The sequence below is a fragment of the Chlamydotis macqueenii genome, chromosome 17 (genome assembly GCF_036417535.1).
Source record: "Chlamydotis macqueenii isolate bChlMac1 chromosome 17, bChlMac1.mat, whole genome shotgun sequence".
Classification (NCBI taxonomy): Eukaryota; Metazoa; Chordata; class Aves; order Otidiformes; family Otididae; genus Chlamydotis; species Chlamydotis macqueenii.
In genome coordinates, this window is record NC_141572.1 from 10,216,907 (window position 1) to 10,228,981 (window position 12,075).

A 12,075-nucleotide genomic window follows, 5' to 3' on the forward strand; every position below is an offset into this window, starting at 1 on the left:
TGAGACCCTCCGCCTCGCCTGCCAGCCTGTTGCGGCTTGCTCCGGAAGGGTAATTGCAGCCCTCCGCAAACTACCTCATCCCTGGACCAGGGGCCAAGTGTCAACCCTGGCGCAGACCCAGAGCAGCTCAGGGGAGCCCTGCACTGCCCCCTCCTCTGTCCTGTGCCGGTGCCCAAACGTGCAGCTCGGCGTTGCCCAGGCACCTGCCCGTGGCTGGCTATGCCCCGGGGGGATGACCAGGGTGCCCCAAAGAGCCCCCACGGAGACCAAGCCCCCGCGGGTCTGCTGTCCCCTTGCAGCACATGGCGGACAAGCGGCTCCGCTGAGCCGGAGCCCGTCCCCGGCCAAGCCGGCAGCAGGAGGCTTCTTCCCGCTGCCATCGCGCTGCTGCCAGGTTTGCTCATCCTGGCAAGCGTCTCGGCAGCGGGCTCGGCCAGGGCTCCTCATCAGTGAGAGGAGCTGTGGGCTGGGCCCCGTGGCCTCCTTTCCACTGAGGAGGGCAGGGATATTTTAGGAGAATGTGACAACACCACACTCCTGTGTTTTCACCCCTTGTCCTACCTGCCTGCTGCGGGAGCACGGCTCTGCTGTCAGGTACCGGCTCCCGAGGGACCTGCCTGGATGGGTGCGATGGGGATGGCGTGCGCTCTTGAGGAGCTGCACAGGATGCCCACGCTGGGGTCTAGCGGTCCCCAGGTGGGTGCCAAGGCTCATGCCCCGGTGTTGCCCCCCTGCCCTGGCCGGCCAGCGCTGTGTGGTTGTGACAGCCTGAGTTGCTGGAGGGGAAAAAGCCAAATCCAGCCCCACCAGTGTGCTGCTCCTCGGTGACCCCGGGGCTGAGGGTCCCCCACGGCGTAGCCGCAGAGGCCGCTTGTGCCCCGAGCCTGGGGGCTACAGTTACCGTGGCTGAGGTGCCATGGGCACCCACTGGCCTTTGCCTGGCGAGGGGCCATGTGCCCCCTGTTTGCAGGGATGAGCTGGATTCGGCCCGTGGGTCCCCGTGGCACTGCCTGCCCCACACCGGGTCCCTGAGGGGAGCTGCTGCTCTCCTGGCGTGGGGGATGCAGGACCGGCTGCTGGCTGGTGGGGGGCAGACGCCATCCCATGACATGTACCTGCAAAAAGTGGGGAGGGGTTGGGGCAGAGTTGGTGCCCCCAGCCCCTTCTGCCTACCGTACTGGGGGGGTGAGAGGGGGCACAGCGGGGGTGCTGCCAAACCTCCGGAGAGCAGGACGGTACCGGGGGGCACCCTCTCACCCCTTGGAGGGGAGCGGGTGGGGGAACATCCTGCACCCCCAGGCTTTGCCAGGCTCCTGCCCTCCTGCCGTGTCCCTGCCGCCTGTCCTTGGGCTGGCATCCCAGGCCCTGGCACGGCGCAGAGGGACTGGCTGGGGGCCGGGCTGTTCCCCCCTCGCCCGGCTCCCTCCTAGCAGCCGAGGAGTTAAAAACTCAGCCCTTGTGATGAATATTTAACAGCAGTGCACAGGCTGGAGCGCAGGATTTCTCTGGGCTGCCTGGGCGCTGGCAGCGCTGCCTCCCGCCCCAGCCTCGCCGCCTGCCCGGGCGCACTGCGGAGGAGGGCGAGGCGTCGCGGCGGGGCCGCCTGCCCGCTGCCGCCCATCCCTGCCGCCGGCATGGGGACACAGGGGCTGGGGATAACTTTTCTGACTTTGCCTCTCGTCGTGCGAGCAGCCGCAGGAGGTGAGATGCGCTGCCCGCCTGCCCTCCTCCCGGGGGGAGCTGGGGTGGCCGGAGGGAACGGGCGCAGGGTGAGGGTCCCCATGGTGGGAGAAGATGGGAGGTGGCAGGGTGCGGGGCTGGGGTGCGCCTGTGCCAGCCCCGGTTGTTCCCTTCCCTTTCCCACACGCCGGGGGTGATGCGGGGCCGGGGTGCTGGGGGCAGCCACACCAGCAGGGCTGGAGGCAGGGACTGGGGGACCTGGTCTGGCCCAGGAGCCATCTCCTGCCCTCCCACCATACTTCTCCCCACTGGAGGATGTCCTCGGTGGGCTCCAGGAGGTCTCAGCCCACCTGGGGCTCTGTCCTGGCAGGAGGTGTCCAGGCTGGGGTCCCCTCGGAGGATGGGTGGACATTCAGGCATTTGGGTCTCGGGCTTCAGCCCCCCCACAGACCTGCACCACTGGGAAAACCAAAGAGGATGAAACCTCCGAGCAAACTGGCACTGCCGTCCCGGGGCCAAGGCGCTGGGGTGCTCACCTGTTTCCAGGCCAGGCTGGTGGCAGCAAGTGCTACCCTGGCTCCTGCTGGAGGATGCTCGAGGTCAGGCGAGGGCTGGTGGGTGCAGATCCAAGGGTTTCCCAGGAGCTCAGCTTCTCCCTGGATAGGGATGAAAGCCTAAGGTCCCTGCCCTGGGGACTCAGAGTCCTGCGCCGTCCCGCTCCTGGTTCTCCTCTGGGGCTGGTGTCCCCCGTACCACCGTAGTGAGGGTTTGGATGCAGGGCTGCGGGCTGGGGCCACGAGCAGCACAGGTGAAGGCAGGCAGGGCTGCCTGTGTCCTGCTGGTCCAAGTGGCCGTGCTGGCATGAGAGCATGGCTCAGCTCGCCTGCAGCCGGCCCGCTGGCACAGTCCCCCGGCCATCAGCAGGGGCCACTCGCGCAGGCTGGCCCCGGGCAGCAGCGGGTGGCTCTGTGCCTCCTGCCAGGAGTGGGGAGCTGAGGTGGGAAGGGGTGCGCTCCCTGGCTCCCATCGCAGAGCTGATGGCACTGGGGCTGATAGGCAGGCAGCAGGGGCTGGGCTTTGGCTTCCTCAGCATCCCCTCAGCATTCCTTCAGCATCCCCTCAGCATCCCTGCGTCTCCTGCGCCAGCACCCAGCATCGAGCACACGGCCCCCGTAGCGCCCCGAGCGCGGGCAGCGGCGCTGGTGGGAGTTCAGCAGCTCTGGCTGAGGTGGCCCTGAGCGCTGGGATGAGCCGTCGTCCCCGCAGCGTGGGCGCAGGCCTGCCCACCGCCACCCCTTGGCTGCTGCAGCCCCCGCCAACCGCCGCCTGCTGCCGGCCCACCCACGGGAAACACTGGGGGAGGGCAGCGGCAGCCCCCCTCCCAGCTCCCCACTCACCCTGGGCTGCTGGGGGGCTGGCAAAGTGTCTGGTGTGGGGCGAGGGGCTGCCTCGGCTGCCCAAGATGGGCAAGGGGGGAGCAGCCCCACGGCAGCTGGGGAAGGAGCCCCACAAGCAGCGAGGTTTGGCCGCCTCTGAGTGGAGCGATGCTGAGGGAGGTTTCCCTGTGGAGCGGCCGGGGGAGGCAGGGAGGGTGTGAATGTGTGAAAACACCAGTGCCGAGAATAACTGGGATGAACACGAGTGCTGGTGGGACCTCCGGCTGCGAGGAGGGGTCCCCTCGCCATAGGGGGGCCGGGCACGGCTGTGGGTGGGTTTGGGGAGCGGGCGCCTGTCTCCACCAGCTGCCCTGAGCTCTCCTCTCTCCCTCAGGTCAGTGGTGTTACGACTCGCAGGACCCCAAATGCGGTGAGTGGTGCTGTGTGCCGGGCGGGGGGTGTCAGGGCAGCGCAGGGCTCGGACCCCGCGTCTCCCCACGGAACCCTGGGCAGCGTCAGCGGGGAGCGTGGCTTGGAGAAGGGCAAATGCAGCCCTGTCACACCAAGGTGGGAACGGTTAGAGGAGCTTCACTGGTGCAGAGACTGGAGACGAGCGCCTGAGCCCCTCAGAGCGGCTCAGCCCCGGCCCCTCGCCCCAGCCAGGTCCGGGTGCTCCCGGGGCAGCGCCGGCCTCACCCCTCTCACCCGAAGCAAATTACATCCCGGCAAGGTGCAGGTATCGGGGACCGAGGGGCACAGGGCCCCGGCGCCAGGAGGGGCGGCTGAGTTTGGGCAGGCAGGGAAGGGGAGCATGGCTGGGGGCACTTTGTCCCGAAGCGTGCAAATAGCTTGTAAAAGGTTAATTAAGGATTAGTGAGCATGTAATCAGCCGCTACGGCCCAGCTGTTTTATAGCTCTCGGGGGCACGCGCCCCGTGCCCAGCCACCGTGGCACGTCGGCTGTAAATCCCTGCGCTCCGCTTATCCCAGCCGGACCGGCGCTCGGCATTACCGGTGATTTAACCTCTTTGGCCGGGGGTGAGGGCAGATTTCGGCAGGGCAGCCGGGCTGGTGGGAGGCAGCTCGGGCAGCATGGAGCCGGCCGTGTGCCCGCAGCGGGGCTGCGAGGAACGATCCCTTAATGAAGGCTCCGGGTAATTTGTGGGGCTGCCTGGTAGCACTGTGCTGGGAGCCGAACAGGCAGCGGCACGGCCAGGCTGCGGCTCCCGGGGTTTCCAGGCAAAAAGCTGCCTGGAGTAATGAGAGGAGAAGGGAAGGAGACAGCTGAGCACAGGGGGCAGGAGGTGGGGGTGAGCCTGTGTCTGGTTTTGTCTGCTCAAGAGGAAGGGACCTGAGCCATGGGGGGCTGCTGGGGGAACGGCCCCTCAGGCTCTGGTTGTCGGGGACACGAGCAGCAACGGTGTGTGGGTCAGCCAAAGGCTGCCCAGCCGCGATGTGTGCCGGAGCAGAGCCAGGGCTGCCTGTGCAGGGACGCCCTGAGCTCCCCCGGGACTGGGGGTGCCCTGGGTGGACTGGGCTGGACACTGGGGAGCTCCCGTTCCCCAGACGGGACTGCAGCCGAGCCGACGGCAGCGCCCGGTGCCAACGCTTCCGCCCTGGGCACCTGCAGCTTGGGCTGCCCTGGGGCCACCGGGTGAAGGAGTGGGGTGCCACGGCAGCCACACCTGAGCGGTGACCGGCAGGGTGGCCGAATACATCCCATGGCCACGGGCTGCGATGAGTGGTGCAAGAAGAGATGATGCCAGGGTGATGGGGACACTGAGCCATGTGTAGGGGATGTGTGGGCTGGCCATGGTGGCAGCCGTGGGGACCTCCACTCACAGCCCCCAAGCAGCACTGTCGGTTTGTAGACGCCCCCCACCCCAGGAGCTGCCAATGGGCATTGTGCAGTCACGCTGGACCCTGTGTGGGGTTTGCCTCAGGACAAGTCGCGTGGCCAGGATCCACTGTCGCTTGCCACAACTGGACAAAACCAGTGTGGGTGGGCTAAAACGTGGTAAAACCCAAACCGTGTGTTCTGTGAATGGGCCTTGCGTCCTCTGTCCCCTTCCCAGCGGCTCCTGTCTGTCCTTCCCTCACACGTGCCTTGTGGGGCAGTTTGCTCCCTCTGTGCAGAGCAACCCCCTGCCCAGCCCCCTGTGAGCCCCAGCCTGGGGGTTTGTTTGCAGAGAGGCAGAAGGGGCTGGGAGAAAACCTGCCCTTCACCAGCGGCAGTGCAGAGGGACAGATGCCGCTGCCAGCTAAATACAGCCCCCGGCCCCACGAGGAAATCCTGTGGCGTTGTGGATGAGGCTGCTGCGAGCCCCTGCTCATCGATAGGGAGGGAGGTTGGTCAGGCAGGGGGGCAGCAGGGACGCAGGCGAGCATGGTAGGGCTGGCAGGGGCAGCAGGGTTGGCTGGGGACCAGACCACCCTCGACTTCGTGTCCCCCCGTGGGTGGCAGTGGCTTGGTGGCTGCCCACAGTGCCCCTGCTTCTCCGCTGCAGGTCCCAGCCACTGGAAGGAGCTGAAAGCCACGTGCGGTGGTGACAAGCAGTCCCCTGTGAACATCGACAGGCGCCGGCTGCAGCGGGACGGTGGCCTTGGGGACATCCTCTTCGAGGGCTACGACCAGGCTCCCCCGGGCAAGTGGAGGCTGACCAACGACGGGCACACGGGTACGTGCTGTGACCGGGCATCCTCCCTGCCCCGGGTACCATCCCGGCCGGGGCTCAGCTCTGCCACCGCGCCCAGGTGCTCTCTGCCCTTGAGCTGTGGGGTCGCGGGGTGGCTCCTGCCCCGTGGGTTTGCGTTCGTGCCGGGGTGAAGCCCGGAGAGGACAAACCCGGGTGTGCCCGGGCTGTACCCCATTCTAACCCCATCCGGCTGCACTTGCAGTGATGCTGAGCCTGGCGAGCGAATCGGCCTCTGAGCACATCACCATCAGCAGCGGGGGCCTCCCCGGCAGGTACCGCGCCCTGCAGCTCCACTTCCACTGGGGCAGCCCAGCCGGGAACGGCTCCGAGCACACTCTCGACGGGCAGCAGCTCCCCATGGAGGTAGGTGAGAAAAGGCACCCATCGCGCTCTCCGGGTGGCCCAAGCCCTCGGTGCGACGGGAAGGTGCGATGCTGGTGTGTCCCAAGGCTGCCGTGAAGCAGGGTGACTGCACTCGGTGATGCTGCACCGGGAGGTTCAGCCACGCCGCCGGTCACCGCAGCCTTGTGCTGATGGTGGGATACGGACAGCCGCTGCACAGGGCACCTGGGAGCTTAAAAATCAGCTGATGTGAGACGCAAGGTTTTTCTTTACCACGCGTGGGCCAAGCTGCCTTGCTGGAGGCACTCAGCGGGGATCGGGGGCTCTGCGCCCCGCCGGGACTGCACGCTGAGTCAGTGAGTGCAAGCTGGAGCGTGCTGTGCCAAGCATGTCGGGGTCTTTCTGGGTGAAAGAGGCTCTGTGCCTCTAAAATATTAATTATCTGCCAGAGGAGAGCAAAATTTATGTATTGTGGCTGGTGAGCGCCCCGGGATTGCTGGCCCCCCTTCCCCACCCCCTTCAAAGGATGCTCGCTTCTCTGGAACGCTTTGATCCTCCGAGTGACCGCCCTGTGGAAGAGCCCGTGGGACTGGAGGGCTTTTCTGGGGGGTGGCTGGCTCAGTGTCCGGCCACCCCAGCTGGCCGGGGAGATCCGTGGGCGAGTGCCCCACTGCCAGGGGGTCGGCTGGGGGCAGCTGCCCACGTGTGGCCCCTCTGCGCTTTCCCCAGCTGCACATCGTCCACATGAACGTCAAGTACCGGACGCTGGCAGAGGCCAAGGGGCATCCCAACGGGCTGGCCGTCCTCGGCTTCTTCTTCCAGGTGGGTCTGTGGGGGTCACGCTGCGCGGGGAGGGGACCCCCGAGAGCAGGTGCCTATGGATGCTGGGCGGTACAGGATGACCTGGCTCTGCCCTGCCCCAGCCGCGTGCTCTCCTCTTCTGCAGGTCTCCGAAATCCCTAACACCAACTACAACACCATCGTGGCAGGGCTGAGGAACGTCTCCCACGCTGGTGAGTCACCTCCTCATGGGGCAGGGCTGGAAAGGGGACAGACCCCAGTGCGGGAGGGCAGGGGTGCACCGCGGCCGGTTGGGCTGGGGGAACGTCCCAGTCCAAGGGGCCATCTGGCTGAAGGGAAACCTATGGAGGTGGCCCTGCCGTCCCCGCCGTGTCCCCGGCGCGGGACGGACTGAGTGCCTGTGCACCTTGCAGGGGACTCCGTGGATTTGGCCTCCACCTTCCGCCTGAGCACACTGCTGCCGCATGCCGGCCGGCTCTCTGGGTACTACCGCTACCAGGGCTCCCTCACCACCCCCGACTGCAGCGAGGTCGTCATCTGGACCGTCTTCGAGGAGCCGGTGGAGATCGGCCGGGAGCAGGTACTGGTGTGCGCAGCCCCACGCTCTGGCGCCCGAAAGGGCTGCACCCCCCGGGCAGCCCCTCTCCTTGCCCTTCCTGACCCCTAAGCAAGAGCACGGGGAAAGCCATCTGTGTAATAACGCTCCCGGCAACCTGGCCATTAATTACTGTTATGAGGGTTAAGTAACGGAGCTGTGGCCACGTGCCAGCTGGGAGAAATGCTGTCCGTAGCGGTCTCCCGCCCAGCCCCAGTATTCAGCAAGCGAAACGAGAGCAAACGCGCTGGAGCTCAGAAGGGGCTCCAAGGAGGCAGGTGGACGGATGGATGGACGGAGTGCGTTCGCCTCTGCTGCCCAAGCGTCTCAGCAGATGTATTTCCTTGAGGGTGTCACGGGCTGGCGGCTCTGTAAGTGCTCAGCACAGGCAGTGGAACGCAATCAGCTCCTCTAAAACTCATGAGCCGACCCCTGGAAGGGCCTGGCTCCTGTACTCACCCTCAGGGACTGGTTTGGGGAGAGCGGAGAGGGGTGGCGGGAGGGATGCCCGTTGATGCAGGGCCATGCTATGGGTCCTGTGCCATCGGCTGTGGGCCAGGGTGGGGGCTCGGGGTTCCTGGTGAAGCGGCTGCCCACCCCTACCTCTCCCCCTGCACAGCTACAGGCGTTCGTCAGCACCCTCCACTTCCCGGCCACTGGCTCCACGCTCCTAAAAATGACCGACAACTTCCGCCCGCCGCAGCCCCTCCGCAGCCGGAGGGTCTTCGCTTCCAGGGCAGCCACGGCCAGCGGCGGGTCCCGGTGTGGGGACCGCTGCCACCTCCTCTGCCCCCTGCTCCTGCTCGCCCTGCTCAGCCCCGTCTCACCAGCCCCGTAGGGGCTGGGCCCAGCCTTTCGCCATCTCCACATGAGCATCTCCCCACTGCAATGGTGACGGGGAGGCAACGCGTCTGGTTCACGGGTAAACGGGGGGGAAAAAAAAAAAAATCAAACAAAAAAAGCATGTCGAGACTTTGGCTGGGTGAAGATTTTGCAAACCTGGCTCTCTGCAGAGGCGAATCTCCACAAGCTCGGAGCCGCCCTGCAGCCAGGCGGTGGGAGCACCGGGAAGGGGTGCTGGAGGGGCTGGAATAAAGCTGAGGTCCTCGCCGGAGGCTGCGCGTCGCCGCCTCTTTGCCTCTGTGTCCCTTCGGCGTTGCTGGGGCAGGGTGCTTGGCGGGGAGGTGCGGGGTCAGTGGGGAGGGAGCCGGGGGGCGGTGTGCGGGGTGCCGCTCGGGGATGCTGGCCCCGTGCGTGGCTGCACAAGCGGGTGGGATGCCCCCGTCTCCTCCCGGTGCGGTAAATCCCCAGGGCCAAGTCCTGGCCCTGCATGTGGCTCAGGGCCCTTGCAGACACCATCCTGTTGCTTTCCCCAGGGTTGGTGCTGGCTCATGGGGGGACAGGGCTGTCCCTAGGGCCCAGCACCCCTCAGTGCTCTGGGGCAGGGCGCAGGGAACCGATGGCTCTTTCCACAGAGCTAATTTTAGGCTGGCAGAAATAGCTGCAGCCGCCGGCGCTGCTCCTGCGCTGCCCAGCAAGGCAGGGGCAGAGCCAGGGCCTGGGCGAATCGGGGTGGTTCATAATTGATGTGGTGAACCTCCAGGCGCGTTCCCGTCTCCTCCTGAGTTACGGGCGTAAGGGCACAGGGCCTTATCTGGGAGCAGCGTGCGTTGGGTTGAGGTTTTCATCATTTCTGGGGGGGAAATGGCTGCCAGCACACGGCTCTAGCCCAAGGGGTGGCTGCTGCGGCAGGGGTGCAGGGGGCAAGAGGCTGGGGCTCCCTTTGAAGCCTGCGGTGGGGAAGAGGCATCTCCGGGTGGTGAAGGGACCCAGCCGAAGGGAAGGGACCCAATGGCGTGCTGCCGCAGCCTCCGGCGTGCTGGTGGTGGCCATCGCCCAGCCCCGTGATTCCGGCTGGTGCCGGCTGGTGTTGGCAGCCGTGCCCAGGGCCCATGTGCTGACCTTTGTTAGAGGCCTCGTTGGTGCGGGTGTCGGCCCCGACCGCCTGCCCCTGCCGTGCTGGGGGTCAGGCCAGGGAGAGCCAGAAGGCATGGGGCCAAGCTCGCCCCGCATCCCCACTAGTGCCGCTGCCGCGGGGGCTCAGGCTGGCCCCGTGTCCCCACCCGTGTCCCCCCGCAGACCCTTCCCGTGTGTCTGCCTAACATCGCGCCCAGGTGCCGCCCCGGGCCGGGCCAAGCCCGCGGCCCAGCGCCGCTCCGCCGCCACGGGGGACGCGCGGGGGCGCCGGGGATGCGCGGCCGAGCGGGGCGCGGCTGCCGGGGGGACGCAGCCACCGCCAGGGGGCGCCCGCCTCCCGGCCGTGGGCGCCCGCGCGCCCCTGTCCGCGTGCCGCGGTCACCCGCGTCCCCCTGCCACCCGTGTCCCCGCGGACCCTGTCCTCCCACTGACACCTCTGTCTCCGTGCACCCCTGTCCCCCTGCTCCCGCTGCCACCCGTGTCCGCACGGCCCCCTGTCCCCCTGCTCCTACTGCCACCCCTGTCCCCCGGGGCCCACTGCCACCCCTGTCCCCATGGACCCCTGTCCCTATGCCACTGAGACCCCCGTCCCCATATCACGGGTATCCATGTCCCCCTGATCCTACGGCCACCCCTGTCCCTGTGCCACTAACACCCCTGTCCTCCTGCTCCCTTTGCCACCCCTGTCCCCACAGATGCTGTCCCCTGGCTGCTACTGCCTCCCCTGTCCCTGTGCACCCCGTCCCCCTGCTCCCACTGCTACCCCTTTCCCCGTGGACCCCTGTCCCCCTGCTCCCACTGCCACCTGTGTCCACATGGCCCACTGCCACCCCTGTCCTGCCACGGACCCCTGTCCTCCTACTGCCACCTCTGTCCCCCTGCTCCCACTGCCACCCCTGTCTGCATGCACTGCCACTGATGTCTCCCTGCTCCCACTGATGCTTCTGTCACCATCCTACTGCCACATGTGTCCCCCTGCTGCCCCATATTCCTCGTGCTTCTTCTGCCCCCCCACACGTCCCCTCCACTGTGCCCTCTGTTTCCTCCTGTGTCCCATCCTGTCCCCTGTGCCCCTCACGTTACCCCATGCCCTCTATGCTATCTGTGCCCCCATGTCCCTCCATGTGTTGCCATTTCCCCTGTTCCCAGTCAACCCCCCCGTGCCCCTTGTCCCACAGCACGGCCCAGCCCCTCGCACCCACAGGCTGTGGGGCAGCTGCCCCATGAATGTGCCCGTCTCCAGCCCAGGGTGGTCACGGGCTCAGCTGGCAAGAGCGGTGGGTTCAGCCACAGAGCACGGCAGGACCTGATCAGCCACAGTGAGCTGCAGCCCCCCCAGTTCACTCCAGTACCAGGCCAGGATGTGATGGGCACAGGACCGAATACCAAAACGCTTAGCAGGGGCCCTGGGAGCAGACACCGCTGTGCTCAGGGAATGGGGATCCATCCCAGCTGGCTGTGGTGCCCCGGCACGGGACGGTGGTGGCACCAGGCAGGGCCTGGCAGCCGAGACCCCAAACAGCGAAACCTCCCCGAGGGCTGGGCACACACTCTACAGCCTGCTGGGACCCCACATTTGGGGAGGCGCTGTGCCTCCCATTGGGAATGCTGGACTGCCCGGGAAAAGGACCTAGACCCCCCACCCCACCCAAAAGACATTGCTGAAATGGGGCCAAAAAACGGCTTTTCCCGCTCTGGGTGCCACGTGCTGGAAAGTTTGTGCCGAGGAAGCCGTGCGTGCCGGGGCTGGGGCTATTCCTGGCTCCCAGCTGGTGTTTGGCTGAAGCGGGCTCTTGTTTTCGACCAGGCTGTAATTTTAGCAAAGACCGTTCCCGAGCAGCGGGGCTGCGGTCGGCACAGCTGCCCAGGGAGAGCACCGGCTCAGCTGGGGACTGGCGATGTGCGTCGGCACCCCCCTGCCCACGGCCGGCCCAGGGCGCCTGGCCAAAAGTGCCCAAAACATGGCAGAAATGGTTAAAGCTGATGTTCTTCCCCCGCTGTGGCCGCAGCGGAAGGGGAAAGGGCTGGGGCTCTGCTGCGGCTGGGGCCGGCGGCGTTTGCTCAGTGCAGGGAGGCTGTCGGTGAGGGTGGCACTGGCCGCGGTGCGGGATCAGCCCCGGGGTGCACCCCATGTTCCCCTCCAGCCCCCCCTGCGCTGACCGCGTGAGCTGTGGCGCTGGCACCGCTCACCCCAGCAGGCCATGGAGGGGGAGAAAACCAAATTTGGCTTGAAGTCCTCCCTAACTAGTTGAACCAAACCCTTCTGCTCCCTCCCGAGGGCCCGGTGAGGACCGCAGCGGCTGCCTCCATCACACCCGTCAGCCACCACTGCCTTGCCATCACCCTGCCACCAGCGTTCCCTACCTGGACATTTCTTAATATTAAGCCAAAAAATCCCAACTTGGGAGCCCTAACAAGGGCTGAACCTTACCGGCTGTGTTTCTCTAGCTGGGCAGTAGCAGCCCTGCAATACGGCCTCTCCACCAGCACACCTGCTGCGGAGATGGGGCTGTTTACACCAAATCTGGGCAGAAAACAAGGGTTTGCTTGGTCCCCAGGCCAGGGCTGAAGCTCTACTGGGAGTTTTATTTTATTATCACACTAAACTT

The 12,075-nt window shown here is 66.5% G+C and overlaps 1 protein-coding gene across 3 annotated transcripts; it reads left to right on the forward strand.

Moving 5' to 3' along the window:
- Positions 1–1,522: 1,522 nt before the first annotated feature.
- Positions 1,523–12,075, forward strand: LOC104477932 (carbonic anhydrase 15-like). 3 transcript variants are annotated; one of them, XM_086761609.1, is made up of 8 exons: positions 1,523–1,701; positions 3,451–3,486; positions 5,563–5,733; positions 5,954–6,114; positions 6,823–6,915; positions 7,040–7,106; positions 7,308–7,474; positions 11,745–12,069. In XM_086761609.1, the coding sequence occupies exons 1-8, from the start codon at positions 1,635–1,637 to the stop codon at positions 12,033–12,035; spliced, it is 1,053 nt and encodes a 350-aa protein (XP_086617735.1). In that variant the 5' UTR covers positions 1,523–1,634; the 3' UTR covers positions 12,036–12,069. The 3 variants fall into 3 exon arrangements, with proteins under 3 accessions (XP_086617735.1, XP_086617737.1, XP_086617736.1); XM_086761611.1 differs by lacking the exon at positions 11,745–12,069 and adding an exon at positions 8,109–8,602; XM_086761610.1 differs by lacking the exon at positions 3,451–3,486 and having other exon boundaries at positions 11,745–12,075.

Excerpts from the sequence above, each read along its gene's own strand:
- LOC104477932 (XM_086761609.1), top strand. The coding sequence starts at position 1,635 with ATGGGGACACAGGGGCTGGGGATAACTTTTCTGACTTTGCCTCTCGTC. Across the intron at positions 3,487-5,562 it reads CTCGCAGGACCCCAAATGCG|GTCCCAGCCACTGGAAGGAG; the intron begins GTGAGTGGTGCT and ends TCTCCGCTGCAG. Across the intron at positions 6,115-6,822 it reads GGCAGCAGCTCCCCATGGAG|CTGCACATCGTCCACATGAA; the intron begins GTAGGTGAGAAA and ends CGCTTTCCCCAG.